The sequence below is a fragment of the Micromonas pusilla genome, assembly GCF_000151265.4.
Source record: "Micromonas pusilla CCMP1545 genomic scaffold MICPUCscaffold_2, whole genome shotgun sequence".
Taxonomy (NCBI): domain Eukaryota; kingdom Viridiplantae; phylum Chlorophyta; class Mamiellophyceae; order Mamiellales; family Mamiellaceae; genus Micromonas; species Micromonas pusilla.
The window spans coordinates 1,809,983-1,825,235 of record NW_003315883.1 but is presented as its reverse complement, the minus strand read 5'-3'; the positions used below and the strand labels follow the sequence as shown (position 1 = coordinate 1,825,235).

Here is a 15,253-nt window from a genome sequence, read left to right as displayed (position 1 = left end):
GCTAATTTCTTCCCGAGTATTCTACCTTCGAAGGTATCTAGCTATCTACAGTATCAGCTGTCCACTGTCAGGCCGAAGTTTTCTTATTCAATCGGTGAGAGGGTGCGATCCGAACATGGTTGATGGAGACATGAGCCGCAGTCATCTCGATTGATGCCTGCTGCAGAGCTGCCCTGAAGTTCAGCAATACAAATATGCTACGAGTAACCAGAGCGGACTTCTGGGTTGGTCGAATGCACGCGCGTTTTCTGCAGCCCTGCCGCGTGCTGAACAAAAGTAGAGCATATGCACACGCGTACTGTCTACGTGCATGCTCTCGACATGAGCCGAAAACCCTTGCCAACATACAAAATAGGAGAGGTAAAAAGCATGAAGAGACGAAGAGCCTGGACTCAAGAATATGGAACCTTGCGATGCCGGCGGTGGCATCTTTACTACTTGACCCTATTCTCGGGGTGGTCGATACAGCATTCGTCGGCCGCATCGATGGCAACAGCGCTGAAGCTGCCTTGGGTGGCCTTGCGATTTCAACAACAGTTTTCAACTTCTTCTTCAAAATCTTTAACTTCCTTGCTGTTGTCACAGGGCCGCTAGTGGCTAGCCAAATAAGCACAGGGGACACTTTTGGGGAAAGGTCGATTCCGTATCCACAGGAAGTAGGACCAGTGATAGAGTTAAAGTCGGAGAAAGTGTATGGCAGAGAAGCTGCCGCCGAAACGGTTGCTGGTGCAATGGTTCTGGCAACGGTTCTCGGAGTCTTCGTCCTCCTTTCCCTTGAAATAGGCAGTGACGTTATCCTTTCATGGGCCGGCGCAGACGTTGAAGACCCGGTGAACACCGCAAAAATTTTGACAACTGTTGAAGGGGAGTTGTTGCCCCAAGGTCTGGATGTGAATTCGATGATTGGCAATGCAGAAGCATATCTCCGTATCAGGGCATTGAGCGCTCCCGCTGTTCTCATTTGCAGTGTTGCTGTTGGAGCATATCGTGGATTGTTGAATACGCGCACTCCTTTACTCGTGAGTTTGTCTGCCAACATGCTAAATTTAGTACTCGATCCAATTTTGATTTTTGGTGTTGGCCCTTTACCGCCTCTTGGGGTCGCAGGAGCTGCTGCTGCAACCACTGCTGCAGAGTGGGTTAGCGCAGTGGTATTTTGTTTTTTGCTAAAAGAAGAAGGATTGCTTTTTGCAGACCGTGTCAAATTGGGTTCTATTTTGATCCCTGATCTCAGTGCCGAACGCCCATATCGACCTCATTCAACATCAAGTTTCGTTTCCCGATCGGCTCCTTGGTTGAAGCCTTTTGCTGCAGGTTCTATTTCACAGCTTGTTCGAACGCTCTTCCTGCAAATTGTACTGGTGAGTGCTACTGCAGAAGCTGCTAAAATGGGCGTCGCAGGTTCGCATCAAATTTGCATACAGGTCTGGTGGGTGACGCTCTTTGCTTTGGATGCCCTCGCTGTTGCTGCTCAAAGTCTTGTAGCAGTGACACTTGGTATGGAAGACGTGAAGGCTGCGCGAGAAGCTGCAAATCGGACACTGCAACTTGCAGTGATTGCAGGCACTTCTGTTGGGATCAGCATCCTTGCAGCAGGTCCTTTGCTGCCCTCATTTTTTACTACAGATACAAATGTTGTCGATGCTGTGGAGTATCCGATGTATCTTATTGCAGTGCTTCAACCGCTTAACGCGGCTATCTTTGTCGGTGATGGCGTGTTTCAAGGTGCAGCTGACTTCGGTTTCCTGGCCTTCGCAATGTTGTTTTCTGCAGTACCAGCTGTGGTTTCCCTAGGACTGGAGGGATTTAGATCGCAGCATGACCTTAACACTATATGGCGCTCAATGGCTTTGCTGCAGCTCGGAAGAGCAGCCACTTTATCTGCTCGTTATTGGGGTCCTTGGGGACCAGTCTCTCGGACAAGAGAAAAAAACAAAAGTGAGAGAACGAAGGAGGAAATACACTAATTTGTTCTTCCCATTTATAAAATAAAATTGTTCAACAAGGTCCGTTCAATTACAACAACTTCACCTGTACCTGATTGCCATATTATGTTGCAGATTTTATTGCATAAGTGCGCAGATAACCTTGTGTCAAACTGCCATGCAGTTCACTAACCTTTCTCCTTGGTTTTGACAGGACATTCTCATCAACCGTCGACGTTCTCAGTCAAGAATATACTTCGTAACCACGCGTGCTCGGCACTCTTTCCAACACCACGATATTTTCTACGTGAGGTGTGTGTGGAAACAAGTCAACTGGAATGCAGGAAATGAGCCGGTACTTTGCAAGCAGATCTCCGGATTGTGTGTTGTCGCTCACGTCACACAATAATGCAACGTCTCTAGCCTGTGTGGCCGGGTTGCATGACACATACACTATACGTGGGATGCCAAGACTGCGGAGAATCGCCACTAGTGTTACATCCATCCCAGAGCGCGCAGGATCTACAATCACTACATCTGGACGTACCACATCTTTACCAAAAACAATGCTCTTGCTCATACTTTTGCTGTCTGCACATAGCATGGATTCGGAGAGCTGTGCTAAATCGGCCTGCCAAAAGGTTGCGTTCTCTATTCTGTTGGCCACAGCGTTTCGTTTCGCGTCTTCAACGGCTTCGGGGACAATTTCGCAACCGTAAACATGGCGAGCTTTGGACGCTAAGCAAAGGCCGAAGGTCCCGACACCACAAAATAAATCGAGGATTGTCTCCGTATTTTCCCCAGTAAGGGCGCAGGCTTCTTCCACGCTCTCCACTAGAATTTCTGCCTGTTTAGTGTTGGTCTGGAAAAACGATTTCACGGATAAGGCAAATACAACTCCGCGAAGGGTAATGGAGATGGTAGCTGGGCCATGTAACACCGTGATCTGATTTTCATTGTTGTCACCACTCACGAGTGCGGTACTACTTCCATTTTCGTGTTCTCGCCCGCGAATCCCACGTCCGTTCTTAACCCAGACCTGCCTGCGCCCCTCTGCTCTGCGTAGCTCTGGCTGCGATAACACGCGCTCATGAACCACCGATTGCACACAATCAATGGTAGCTAAGTCTGCAGCTAGGGCTGCAAATGCCTTCTTTGTCTCTTTTCCTTGACGGTCCAACGCTGCTGCTATGATTACCATCACTGCAGTTTCACCACTGCACCTGCCTGCAAGAGGAGCTGTACGTAGTGTCAGGCTTCGTAGTACCCCACAACCAGTCCGCCGATTGAACACTGGTAACAATGCAGATACGTCTGCCATTGCATGCAGGTGTGCTGCACATCGTGCGAGAACTTTGTCTGCGACCACTTGCTGCAACACACAGCCTGATGTGAAAACTTCAACCAGTCCAGTGTGGTCACCAGCTGGTCTCAAGCCGAACGCAGGGCGACCACTGCTGTTGTCCCCTACTTGAGCAAACGCGAACTCCATCTTGTTACGATAGCGCAATCTCTGCTGACTAGGTGATATCGCATTCACAATCCGATCCGCATCATTTATTCTAGCGATTCTGGTCATGACGTCCACCACTTGATCACGCTTGAAAGCAAGCTGTTGATCGTAAGCAACGTCAAGCCAAGTGCAACCACCGCAACGATCGAAATGCGGGCACGGAGCGTTGACATGGTACGGGGTTGGTCGCAATCTCTGAATCTTGACAGCCTCGGCGTAGCGTCCACCTTTTTTTATGGCCGTAATTCGCGCGTGGACCTTCTCTCCGGGCACAGCTCGCTCGCATAGAATGACAAAACCTCCTGGAAATTTGCACACCCCACGCCCTCCGAAAGCAACAGCAGTGCACTCAACGTCCACTTCTTCGCCAATTACGACGGGTTCCTGCGGAGCTCTAAACGACAATGCCTTGATACCTGTATATCTGTGCGAAAGAGTTCGCACAACTGGAGAACGGCAGGCGCTGTGGATCGCGGCACGGCGCACGAACAACATTTCACCTTCAGTCCAACGGAGGTAGCCAGCTACCTTCAGAAGGTAGCTAGCCCTCGAATGGTTCGATTTTACCAGAACACGCGTGGTTACACGTACGTGTACGTGTACTGTACTCGTACTCGTACGTGTATTCTATCTTCGAAGATAATATGATACTTTCGTACGAAAGTAGTTTGTGTACAGTATCCTCGTACGAGTACAACGCGTTGTACGTGTACTGTACAACGTTGTACCTTCGTGCGAAAATACTTTCGTAGATATCATACAGTACGAAGGTACTTTCGTACCTTCGAAGGTACTTTATTTACCTTACTTGCTTGTACTTTCCTTATTTACCTTACTTGCTTACTTGTACTTTTCGAAAGTACAACTACAGTAGTGTACTTTATTTCGTACGAAAGTACAACGTACTTTCGTACTTTTGAAAGTACACGTACAACTACATTGAAACTTTCGAAAGTACAACGTTGTACACGTGTACGTGTACTTTATTTCGTACCTTCGTACGAAAGTACAACTAGGGCTACGAAAGTACTTTCGAGAGTACTTTCGAAATACTTTCGCGTACTTTCGAAAATATCTTCGAAGGTACGTGCACGTGTACGCACGTGTACAGTACGTGTAGTCACAATAGTGTCACAATCATTGCTCCGTCAATTCACGCTTAGTCCTCTAGCTAGCTAGCTAGCTAGCTAGCTAGCTATTGTATAAAAATAGTGGCTATCAGCGAAAGGATATGCTTTAATTGTGTTGTACGTGTACGTGCACACGTACTCGTGACAAAAACACATACAAAAGTGTACGGACGGAAATACTGAAGTACTTTCGTACTTTCGTACGAAAGTACTTCCGGAAGTACTTTCGTACCTTCGAAGATAGATAAGAACTTACGAAAGTACTTCCGTACGACGGAAGTAACACGTCGTACATACTTCCGGAAGTACTTCCGGAAGTACTTCCGGAAGTATCATACTTCCGTAGTGTACTTCCGTGCGAAGGTACACGTACACGTGTATAGAATCTATACGGGAGGAAGTACGAAGAATATCAATAAAAATTAAGAAATAAATACGTGTACACGTACTGTACACGTACGTGTACGTGTACGTGTACCTTCGAAGGACTTTCGAAGGTACATGTACGTGTACACGTACACGTGTACACTGTACACATACCTTCGTATCATATCACACTACAGTATCCTACGAAGGTACCTTCGTACGCACAGTACGTTCGTTTATTTTACAACGCTTGTTGTAATTAAAGTCTAGCTAGCTAGGGTTCGTAGCTTCGCACGTGTCCAGCGAGGGTGACTTTGGAGCACTCGGGACTTGTCCACGTGCACCAGTCGTGGAATTGTACGAGCTGGGGAAAGATATCCATGTGCAGGTCGCGACTGAGGTGAAACCGCTCCTTTCTGTCGGTTTGACTTCGAGATGGATTCGCTCGTTTTGACGTGGTATGCTGGCAATGCATATTCTGCGGGCAACCACTCAGTCTCGACTCGCCGTGTGCGTATAACTAGGACACCTTCGAGTCAAGCCGGCCGTCGCGGTGCGGCGTACTTCAGGTGCTCAACTTTGCACCCACTCGATGTTCTTATACCGTGCCCTTTTCTGTGAAGTTTTTTATCCTGCTGCGTACCATCGACATCTTTTTTTTCTTGTAGATGCCAAACGCGAGTATCGTGGATGTCCTCAAGTCAACCAGAGCGCCCCTTTGCAGCAAACTTCCGGTGCGCGTTTTTTCGCCCACTTGATGTTCTACTTTACCGTGCCTTCGTTTGAAGACGTTTATCCTGTTGCGCATGCCGACATCTATTCTTTTTTTTTAGATACCTACATGCTCACGTTCACTCAAGCGCATCGCTTAAATGGGCTACGACTTCTGCTTCGCTGCTCTCCACACACGAAACTTGCCCAACATGCAAATGTTCGTTTCAGAGCCGAAGTTCTTGTCGTCACATTTTTTTACTGAGGTCGATGACGAGTACGGGTGGCGGTGATGCGGGCGAAGATTTTCGACGTGGTCTTCTGAAAAAAACGATCAAAGAGTGCGAAGAAGATGAGTGTAAAACGGACTTAATTGTCTCCAGTTCAAGTGAGTATGATGAGGAGGAAGGCGATGAGCAAAAAGATGAGAGGTTGCAGAAGGTTGGATTACACACGAGTTTATTCAACTGGCTTGTTCACAGAATGCCGGGCCAGGCACGACAAAAGCTTCCCGGCATCGTCTTCAACGAGACTGATAATCGGAGCTGTTGGGCGCTCGTGAGTTCCTCAATCTCTCCCTCAATTCTAAGTCTTGTCCCACTTGTTCAACTTGTTTACCGCCCTCAAAACTGCATTTTTCATTTATGATTCTTTTTTATCACAGGCGTTTTGCGGATTCCTCTGGACATCATCTACATGTATGGTGTTCTCCCTGCTACCAGTTTTCCTGAAGACTGAACTCGGATATTCAAACACGCGAATCGGTGCAATTGAAGGGGCAGCACTGCTTATGTCAAACCTATCGCGAATTATATCTGGTGTGATGAGTGATGTTATAAAGTCACGTGTTAAGGTAATAGCCCTTGGTTCCGCTATGACAGCGGCAATGAAACTAGTTCTTGCATCTGCTGTCACTTCGCAGTGGGTGGTTTCTGCAAAGCTGCTCGACAGATTTGGAAAGGGTGTAAGAGCGGCACCTACTGATGCACTCATAGCAGACCTCTCTCCCCGGCAGAAACGCAGCACCACATATAGCTTACACCAGTCGCTCACCACCCTTGGTGGTGTATTTGGATCGATGTGTGCCGTCATATGCATGACAATCACGCAAAATAACTATCGTTTGACTTTTAGACTCGCTGCACTGCCGTCCCTGTTTGCAATTTTCATGTTGCTCTATTTTGTGCGCAAACCGGTTCGTTTGCAGTCAAAACACTACGGTATGCCCAAATATCCGGAACGTCACGCGCCCTCGAAACGGCGGCATGGTCGCGGTCCACTTGCTATGATGTATGAGCCAGTGCGCTGGCGTCGATCCCGTTGCAAAGATTCAGGCAGAGATATGGCCTGGCATCGAGGGAAACGCACATGGCGGCTCGTGAGTGAATGGCTTACAGAGCACCTCGAAGATATGAAAAATCGTGCACAAGAGGTCAAGGAGAAGCGTCCTGGCGAGTTATCATTCCCACAGCTTAGCCGCTATCATGGGGAATCTGAGGAGATGTGGCAAATCCGACAGCGCGAGTGGGAAGCAGAATACTTATCAACTGAAGAGGAACGAACTTTCCGACATCGACAAAGTCTGGGAACGAAAACAAATCCTGATACTTATGCGCATGGAAGTTTTGTCCGAAGCTCTGTGCCTAGGATGGATGTTGTGGAGATTCATGATTCTAACTTCACTGCCCATAGTTTAATCAAACACAGTTCAGACAAGAGAAGTGCTCCAACAGTTGCTGGTCCTCTTCAGTCATCTGGTGCTTCTATGTTTTCAGTGAAAAGGTATAGAGGAAACATGCGTAATTTGGATGGCGCCCGAGTGCAGCTGAATAGCAGAACGGATGTCTGTATTGGTCCTAACGTAGCAAGAAACTCAAATAACTTGCAGTCAAATCCTTTCAGTTCTACTGATTGGTCTACATCTTCTCTGGATTTCGAGCACACAGAAGAGCAGAAAGTTGTGTGGGGATCGTGGCGCTGGTCGTATCGCGAGGCTGTCAATCTCCCGTGGCCGTATTGGAGAGCACTGCTTGTTTTTACCGTTCTAAAGGTTGCTCGTTTTAGTGAGGCATTTGTCACCCTTCACGCGAATGCAGTAGGGCTTAAGGCCGCATATCTTCCTATGCTTATGGTCGCGACAAACCTTATACAGTCGTTGCTTACATACCCATTGGGCGTTGTAGCAGACCGAGTGGATCAGAATGGAGTTTATGGAAACGGTCGAAAGTTCATGCTTTTGGGCGGGTTCGGAATGATGATCGTGGCAGATTTTGTCTTGGTGCTGGCAAAAACGCCCTGGCAGGTTTTCGTAGGATACTTAGCTGTTGGAGTGCACATGGCCATGACTCAAGCGAACATGAAAGCCGTATTGTCAGCCACGATGCCTCCCAACGTGCGTGGTACTGGATTCGCCATCTCAGCTTTATCACAGGGGATTGCTCTTGGTGCTGGGAACTACATGGCTGGTCGACTTTGTGATCTTTTTGGTTCCTCTGGCGCCTTTTGGGGGGGAGGCGCGTTCGCCACCGCAGCGCTGGGACTCGGTTGGTTACTTTTATAAGGTTTTTGTTGAACGTGTAACTCACACTTTCTGCTGGTTGAAAGCGAGGAAAGGTCAAGTAAGGAAGAGACTATTTGTACTTCTATGTAGCTGACTTAAATATCAAAAATATGAGTTGCTCATTTTAAGCCGTAATAATGGTAGACTCTCCCTCGGCGATGGCCTTCACGCCATACGCAAGTTTCAGGGGAACACCATTAGATGCCCGTGCAAGCTTCGTTGGAACCTGTTTGATGCCAACTGCAACCATGGTGATGAGGTCCTTTTTGGTGGGAAGTTTCTCAAGGGCCGAGATGCCTTTGGGGTCAATGAACTTTCCATCTAGGATCGCACCGCTAAAATCCACTTCGATTCCATCTTTCTTCCAGTCTTTTTGAAGGCCTTTTACAGACTTGATCGCAGGGGCGATATTCTCGTCGACGAAGAGCCAGGCATTCATACCAGTTGCACACTCAGAGATGGCTTCCCATTTCGTTCCCTCTGTTGCCTTCACCATAAGGGTGTTCTTCGTAACTAGAAGGTGCGCACCTTCGGGCAACTGCCGGCGAAATTTGATCATATTCTTGACCTGAAAACGCAAAAAAAGGAGTTCAGCAGTGAGTGCTTGCTGCCCATAGAAAGAATCCTGCTCGGTTTCACTCAAAATTTGTCAACCCTAGGTTTTCGCGGAATCAACAACCCTAGGTTTTCGTGGAAATCACCGACGGGTAGGATATGCGGGTAAAAAAAATGCCAATGCGCGCGAGCTCACGCGTTGACGCACTAGCGAGAAATCTATAGAGCCTGCCCCGACGAGACAGGCTCCGGTTCACCAGGTTGTAGGGCTTTCAGTCATCTTACCGAAAGTCCTTGGTAACGGAAGCCGGCGACAAGCAGAGTATTCTCGTTGTCGAGCATGCCTTTGATCATGTCAAGGTCTCGGGATTTTTTTTCTTTAGAGGCCGCCATGTTTATGACCGTCGATCCCCTCCGCCAAGTCCGTCCTTCGCCAGTTCCTCTGCTAGCGAAAACGGAGGCTTTCCCCGAGAAATCCGAAGATAAAGAATCGAGCGTTCGGCCGCGACGCGCAGAATACGCAGCAGAGCTATCATGCAGTACGAATGGTCCGGTCATAAGCGAGTGTGGCATTTCTTCCAGGTCTCGTTGAATATAACCGCGCTTTGAGTCGCGTTGCACCGAGAGAAAGTGTGTGCGTGGCAGACTTCACGTTCGCCGTAAGTAACCCTATCCTCGCACAGACTTAATTAACAGATTAATTTTATTGTACTGTGCTGTACGAGTACACGTACTACAGTACTACGCCCTTTCAGCCGCGAATTCACGTGAATTGACGGAGCTTAAAGGGTAGACCGCTTCGCGGTCATTTCACCCTTAACTCTGTCGCATCAACGCTAATTCGCGGCTTAAAAAGCGTAGGCCTTCCCTATCAAAACCTAATTTGATACCTTCGTAGGTGATTTGTATTTTTAGGGTTAAAAAAAAATAAAAATTGTACGTGTAGTGTACAGCTGTACACGTACACCTCGGTGATGCCTCCCAAAACCAAAAATTCATCTCTATCTCCGTGTAGTTGTAGTTGTACTGTACGTGTACAGTACGTGTACGTGTACAGTAAGTTGTATCTGACTTCCGGAAGTACAACAAAAAAATGTACAGTAGTTGTACACGTGTAGTTGTACAACTAGTTGTACTTCCGGAAGTTGTGATACTTTCATAAACGCGTTATTACACGTACGTGTACATCCTGTACACGTACCTTCGTACGAAATTTGCGTGCGTATTCAATATCAAACAAATCGCAAAAGACGTACGAACGGAAGTACGGAAATACTTTCGTGCGCGTTCACGCGCCGTCGCTGCGTCGATCTGTTTCTAAACCGACAAAATTTTCAGTCCAAGTAAGCTTAATCTGCAACACTAATTCAATTTCTGGCTTCGGCATGATTGTGGCACGAGTATTGAAGTGCTTGATAAATGCCGAGAAGTAGCATCATCATTGTAGCCCTAGCTAGACAATGATAAAATACAGTACAAGTTGTACATAATAAAATAGTCAACATACAGGTGCATGTGCAACAACAGTAAACGTACATATCTACATGCTGTACACGTACGCGTACATGTACAACACCATAAAATATCGTACACAGCTAATACCTTCGGAGATCGAAAGAATACTTCCGGAAGTACGTTGTACTTCCGGAAGTACCTTCGTACGAAGGTAATACACGTTTATGCCGTAGCTAGGCCCTCCGTGTACACTGCTGTACTATTGTACACGTACGGTATTTTCGAAGGAACGCGTCATGTGTTGATACTAAAGTACTTTATGTACAACTACAACTTTACACTACGTGTACACGTGTACACGTATAGTTGCAACTTACTGTACTGTACGAGTACTCGAAAACAAGACTATTTTTGTAAACCCTAAACAAGGCTTCTCGGCTTCATTTCAAGCCTGCGAATACGTGGCCATTTCGTGATCTCTTTCTCGAAAACTTCGATCCGGATCGAATCGCAGATCATTAAATACCATGGGGGTACGTTAATACGTGCATGTTTCCATCACGCATGCGCATTTTCGCCCGCAATCTTTACACGAACCGTCGAACTTCTCAGAGGCGACTACGTGTATATATTTTGCCGCAAAACGAATTCCGTTTTCCACGCTTTCGAGACGGCGATCACCCCGATTGCCACAGCAAACACTTTTTTTTCTATACCGCGGCATCATACCCTTAGCAAATTAACTCACGAACTCGCGCCAGCTCTAGTTTCTTCGGTTTTCGAACTAAGGATTTAATAAATTATTTTTTCTGATCTTTCACTAATTTTCCAGGCGTATAAGTATGTTGAAGAGCTCTGGAAGAAAAAGCAAAGTGATGTTCTCCGTTTCCTGCAGCGCGTTCGTGTGTGGGAGTATCGGCAGCTTCCCTCAGTTTGCCGCGTGACTCGTCCGACTCGCCCGGACAAGGCTCGAAGACTAGGATACAAGGCGAAGCAGGGCTTTTGTGTATACCGTGCACGAGTCCGTCGTGGCGGCCGTAAGCGGCCCGTTTCAAAGGTGAATATCTAATCTTCTTTCATTAATTGTCATGGGCACGTGCAGAGAGATGCAATGTAGCGAACTTCAACTTTCAACTTTCACTCTACTATCACTTATCTCGAACGTTTTTAGGGAATTCGCTATGGCAAGCCTGTTCATCAAGGAGTCAAGAAGCTCAAGTTCGCTCGCAACCTGAGATCCGTTGCGGAAGAACGCACTGCTCGGCGTTGTGGTGCTCTTCGTGTGCTCAATTCCTATTGGCTGAACGAGGTGCTTCACCTTGAAAATTTTCAGTTCTATTATAGCAGGCATAATATTTTTTCTCAGGATTCTGTGTATAAGTACTATGAAGTAATCATGGTCGATCCAATGCACAAAGTCATTCGAGGTGATCCCCGCATCAACTGGATATGCGCCCCCGTCCATGTAAGGATACCACAACGCGAAAAATCCGAGTGCCTGTCTTGTGCAAACTGAATATCGCGTCACACCTTTCAAATCTTTGTATTCGAGTCCCTTTCTTGAGAAACACCGTGAGTTGCGTGGTCTGACATCAGCTGGTCGGAAGTACCGAGGACTTCAAGGAAAGGTAAACAATAAACAGAGCATTTTTTCTCTCACACCATTCTTTCGTTTCTTACGAAAATGAAAATATGAACTTTTGTCCTCATTTAGGGACACAACTACAACAAGTCGCGCCCCTCCAAGCGAGGAACCTGGAAGCGCAACCAGCAACTGTCTCTCAGACGTTATCGTTAGGGAGTTACGCCGTAAGATTCCTGGCATCAGAATGATCCAGCGAGAGTCTCAAGTTAATTCCTGGAAAGTCCTTTATAGTCACTCGATCTTCTGCCTTGAACAGCTGGAAAGGACAGAATCAAGAGGAAATATTTCAACCTAGCATGCATGACCTGTAATAAAATGCATGCATACTGCTCTACACCTATTTATGCTTTCGAAGTGTTGCCTCTAAGAACGAGATGTGTGAAGACTTCTCCGCGCTGTGCGAAACTGTCAAACTCATCAAAACTCGCACAGGCCGGGCTAAGTATCACGGCTCCACCTCGCCTGACAACTGCTCGAGCCAGGGTAACAGCGTCACTCAGTTGACTGACCTCTGCCTTCGGGTTGATGCCAGCTTCTCGAAGTTCATTAGCTATTAATGATCCTGATTCTCCAAAAGTTATTACGCCTTGATGTTTCAGCAGTGCAGGGACAAGTGCAGCAAAACCAAGTTCGTTGGAAGCAGTTCCAGTTTTTGCCTTACCGCCAAGAAATATGGTCCCAAAAAAAAGTTAATAGTGAGGTGGAGAGGATCAAAATCATACTGGCTCTTCAAAACTCATTTTGCATAGCTACGAGTTGACAGGTCCATAGCAGTTGGTGAAACTTTGTGGAGTCCCTGTAAGTTCACTTACCAAGGAGAACAAGGGCGCGTCGTCCATAACTTTGTAGCCCTACTATTGCGGCCTCTATATTCGTTGCTTTGCTATCGTTCACCCAATGGATACCCCTGAAGGAAGGATTCCCTGTCTGTGCCACAAGTTGCATACGATGAGGCAGAAGCTTTAGCCTATCAAGTCCTACTTTGAGCCGTGCAACTGTGAAATCCTTTGGGCTCAACGAGTGAGCCATGAGTAGTGCAATGCTTGCATTCAGGATGTTGTGAGTCCCCAGAGAAGATACCGCAGAAAGATCTACATAACTAGGTGAATTCTGTCTAGAAGAACTTCTGTTAGACGGCAAGTGCACTATAGCAATCTTTGTATTCAGGTCAACTTTCACACCTGGTAAACTACCTATGTGAGCCAATCTACCTCCAATACACGCAACTCTCTCGTTCGGTGTTTCGGAAACTCGGCGCATAAGTGTCTTAATAACTGCTTCTCGACATTTTTCTAACAAGGTCGCTCCATCGTAATCCAAGTCTACTATATGGTCTGTCGTAGAGTCACTTTCTACCTGATAGCTCTGATGACGCCCTCTTGCACTTTCTCTCTTGGGAAGCACTGCTAGTGTGTGAGTACCCCTCAGGCCAGCAAATATCTGTGTCTTTGCTGTTGCATAGTTCGCCATGGATTTGTGTCTCTCTAAGTGATCGGGCGTAAGGTTGAGAATACAGGCAGCATCAAAGCGCAACGTGCCCGGGTGGTCGAGCTGATAGCTGCTGCATTCGACGACGGCAGCGTCATAAGGCCAATGATGGCCGAGATCAGCAAGATGGCCACAAATATGCTCGGCTAAGATGAATTCCAAAGCACAGTCACTAAGTGGTTTTCCAATATTACCACCCATGAATGTGCGGCAGTCACACGACGCCAACAGCTGTGCTGTGAACGAACAAACCGTTGACTTTCCGTTGGTTCCAGAGATCGCAACTATGGGCAGCATTTTTGGAAGACACTGCGAGGCAAAGGCAAGTTCAGAAATTACGGTGCATTTTGAACCTTGTTTCGTTTGACATAAAGCTGCTGCCACTTGTGGCTGTGTCAGCGGCACTCCAGGGGAGAGCACTATGATATCCGCAATTTGAAATGTGGCTTCCTTGAAGTCGCCCAGCTCTGTACGCAGGAAACTACCGACAGACAAGCACCTGTCAACTTCAGCAGTCTTGGCAAAGTCATTTCTTCCAAAATTCAAATATCTCTCAATATCTTCAACGACGTTTAGTTGTTTGCAACTACAATTATGGTCGACGCCTATAACGGTAGCTCCCCGCACGAAGGCGAGCCGTGCAGCCGACCGACCTGAGTTCCTTGCATGTTGGTCACAAAAGCGGCAGCAAGAAAAAGAGTTAGAGGAGCAGACTTATAAAACGTGAAAGCGACCCGTAAAGAATTTAGCTCTTTTTTTAGGTATGACTACTCTCGCCCCCACCCAAGTCCGACAATAACGACCGTCTTACCCTGAAGATCATGTCCAGACGTGATGGAATGCCTTCCTGAGCACATCTCTGCATATCCACGACGTGCTCGACTCAACGATGCGCGCGTCGAAGACAGTTCACGTATTACAACATCCGCATTTTGCAAGGACAATGATTTCCTAGACCTGTCGAGGGAACGTGCAAGTGCATGCGAGCGGGGCTGCGGTTGCGGTGTTAATCTGCGATCCTGACGAGCGATGAAGCAAACATAACTACAAGAAAACAATTGTCGTGCTGTTCCTTGAGAGCTCATGACTGTCAGTGTCATTTTTGTCAACTATGCAGAAGAACTTTAAAATATTTCTCAGTCATTTCCGGAAGTTCATGTACACGTACAGTACGTGTACACGTGTACACGTACTGTAACGCGCGTTGTACGTGTACAGCTGTACGTGTACACGTACAGTTATCTTTTAATACGAAGGTATGATAGTAAAAATAAATTCCTTCATTCGTATTGAATATTGTACGAAAGTACGAAAGTACTTTCGAAAGTACCTTCGAAGGTAAAAGTTTACTACACGTGTAGGGCTACAACGTAATACAGTATGTTTTCGAAAGGCGAAGACTTTTGCGGGTCGAGCAAGTTATCCCCTGCTGTACACTGTACACGTACACGTACAGTACACGTACAGTAATAATAAAACACAAGTGGATAAACACATACAGTACGAGGGTATTTTTTTTTCACGTTCACTTTTCGCAGCAGCCATTTGCGATTTTAGACACCAGATCCATGCGTTTGCGCGGCGGACAGAAGACGAAAAAACGGCGCTCGGGGAAGCGCGGACGTGAGGGGGCGCGTCTGACGGACGCTCAACTTATATAGTCTGTGGAATAAAAAAATCGCAAATTAAGGTCACGCTCCGGTAATCAAATTTCCCGTGCCAATAGTACGAAATTTGCATGCGTATTTACAGTGCAGGGTAGTCTAAATCGCGATGGTCCTAAAATCGCGAATCTTTTTGAGGGCATCCGCTGCATGATGGACAACATCGCCACTAAGTTTCAAATCGATCCGCGCAGCGACGGCGCGTGGGCGCGCACGAAAGTTCGTTTTTAAGATTTAGCCT

At 47.0% G+C, this 15,253-nt stretch overlaps 6 protein-coding genes across 6 annotated transcripts; 3 read left to right on the top strand and 3 right to left on the bottom strand.

Annotated features, from left to right (window-relative positions):
* The first annotated feature begins 7 nt into the window (after positions 1-7).
* MICPUCDRAFT_55690 (Multidrug/Oligosaccharidyl-lipid/Polysaccharide flippase superfamily) lies at positions 8-2,018 on the top strand. Its single transcript, XM_003056508.1, has one exon. It carries the CDS (start codon positions 234-236, stop codon positions 1,965-1,967), a length of 1,734 nt encoding a protein of 577 aa, XP_003056554.1. The 5' UTR covers positions 8-233; the 3' UTR covers positions 1,968-2,018.
* Positions 1,997-3,933, bottom strand: MICPUCDRAFT_31857 (uncharacterized protein; the record flags this gene model as incomplete). Its single annotated transcript, XM_003056109.1, has 2 exons — positions 1,997-2,893; positions 3,008-3,933. The coding sequence occupies 2 exons, from the start codon at positions 3,931-3,933 to the stop codon at positions 2,170-2,172; spliced, it is 1,650 nt and encodes a 549-aa protein (XP_003056155.1). The 3' UTR covers positions 1,997-2,169.
* Positions 3,934-5,195: 1,262 nt separating this feature from the next.
* MICPUCDRAFT_55688 (uncharacterized protein) lies at positions 5,196-8,326 on the top strand. Its single transcript, XM_003056507.1, has 4 exons — positions 5,196-5,503; positions 5,603-5,668; positions 5,768-6,257; positions 6,310-8,326. The coding sequence occupies exons 1-4, from the start codon at positions 5,370-5,372 to the stop codon at positions 8,203-8,205; spliced, it is 2,586 nt and encodes an 861-aa protein (XP_003056553.1). The 5' UTR covers positions 5,196-5,369; the 3' UTR covers positions 8,206-8,326.
* Positions 8,278-9,417, bottom strand: MICPUCDRAFT_65007 (uncharacterized protein). Its single transcript, XM_003056108.1, has 2 exons — positions 9,046-9,417; positions 8,278-8,773 (listed from the first exon to the last, which is right to left on the bottom strand). The coding sequence occupies exons 1-2, from the start codon at positions 9,331-9,333 to the stop codon at positions 8,330-8,332; spliced, it is 732 nt and encodes a 243-aa protein (XP_003056154.1). The 5' UTR covers positions 9,334-9,417; the 3' UTR covers positions 8,278-8,329.
* Positions 9,418-10,669: 1,252 nt separating this feature from the next.
* On the top strand, positions 10,670-12,251 carry MICPUCDRAFT_31849 (uncharacterized protein). Its single transcript, XM_003056506.1, has 6 exons — positions 10,670-10,748; positions 11,048-11,272; positions 11,387-11,524; positions 11,582-11,680; positions 11,781-11,843; positions 11,930-12,251. Exons 1-6 carry the CDS (start codon positions 10,743-10,745, stop codon positions 12,011-12,013), a joined length of 615 nt encoding a protein of 204 aa, XP_003056552.1. The 5' UTR covers positions 10,670-10,742; the 3' UTR covers positions 12,014-12,251.
* MICPUCDRAFT_55685 (uncharacterized protein) lies at positions 11,567-14,446 on the bottom strand. Its single transcript, XM_003056107.1, has 3 exons — positions 14,132-14,446; positions 12,683-14,009; positions 11,567-12,516 (listed from the first exon to the last, which is right to left on the bottom strand). Exons 1-3 carry the CDS (start codon positions 14,431-14,433, stop codon positions 12,202-12,204), a joined length of 1,944 nt encoding a protein of 647 aa, XP_003056153.1. The 5' UTR covers positions 14,434-14,446; the 3' UTR covers positions 11,567-12,201.
* Between the last annotated feature and the right edge of the window lie 807 nt (positions 14,447-15,253).

Bases quoted from the DNA above. Each gene is read 5' to 3' on its own strand.
- MICPUCDRAFT_55690 (XM_003056508.1), top strand. From the start codon at position 234: ATGCACGCGCGTTTTCTGCAGCCCTGCCGCGTGCTGAACAAAAGTAGA.
- MICPUCDRAFT_55685 (XM_003056107.1), bottom strand. From the start codon at position 14,433: ATGAGCTCTCAAGGAACAGCACGACAATTGTTTTCTTGTAGTTATGTT. The intron at 14,010-14,131 runs GTGGGGGCGAGA...CCAACATGCAAG, and splicing joins GTCGTTATTGTCGGACTTGG to GAACTCAGGTCGGTCGGCTG. The intron at 12,517-12,682 runs GTTCTCCTTGGT...CTTGGCGGTAAG, and splicing joins GTTATGGACGACGCGCCCTT to GCAAAAACTGGAACTGCTTC.
- MICPUCDRAFT_55688 (XM_003056507.1), top strand. From the start codon at position 5,370: ATGGATTCGCTCGTTTTGACGTGGTATGCTGGCAATGCATATTCTGCG. The intron at 5,504-5,602 runs GTGCTCAACTTT...TTTTTCTTGTAG, and splicing joins CGCGGTGCGGCGTACTTCAG to ATGCCAAACGCGAGTATCGT. The intron at 5,669-5,767 runs GTGCGCGTTTTT...CTTTTTTTTTAG, and splicing joins CCCTTTGCAGCAAACTTCCG to ATACCTACATGCTCACGTTC.
- MICPUCDRAFT_65007 (XM_003056108.1), bottom strand. From the start codon at position 9,333: ATGCCACACTCGCTTATGACCGGACCATTCGTACTGCATGATAGCTCT. The intron at 8,774-9,045 runs GTAAGATGACTG...TTGCGTTTTCAG, and splicing joins TCCGTTACCAAGGACTTTCG to GTCAAGAATATGATCAAATT.
- MICPUCDRAFT_31849 (XM_003056506.1), top strand. The intron at 11,273-11,386 runs GTGAATATCTAA...GAACGTTTTTAG, and splicing joins GTAAGCGGCCCGTTTCAAAG to GGAATTCGCTATGGCAAGCC. The intron at 11,681-11,780 runs GTAAGGATACCA...CCCTTTCTTGAG, and splicing joins GGATATGCGCCCCCGTCCAT to AAACACCGTGAGTTGCGTGG.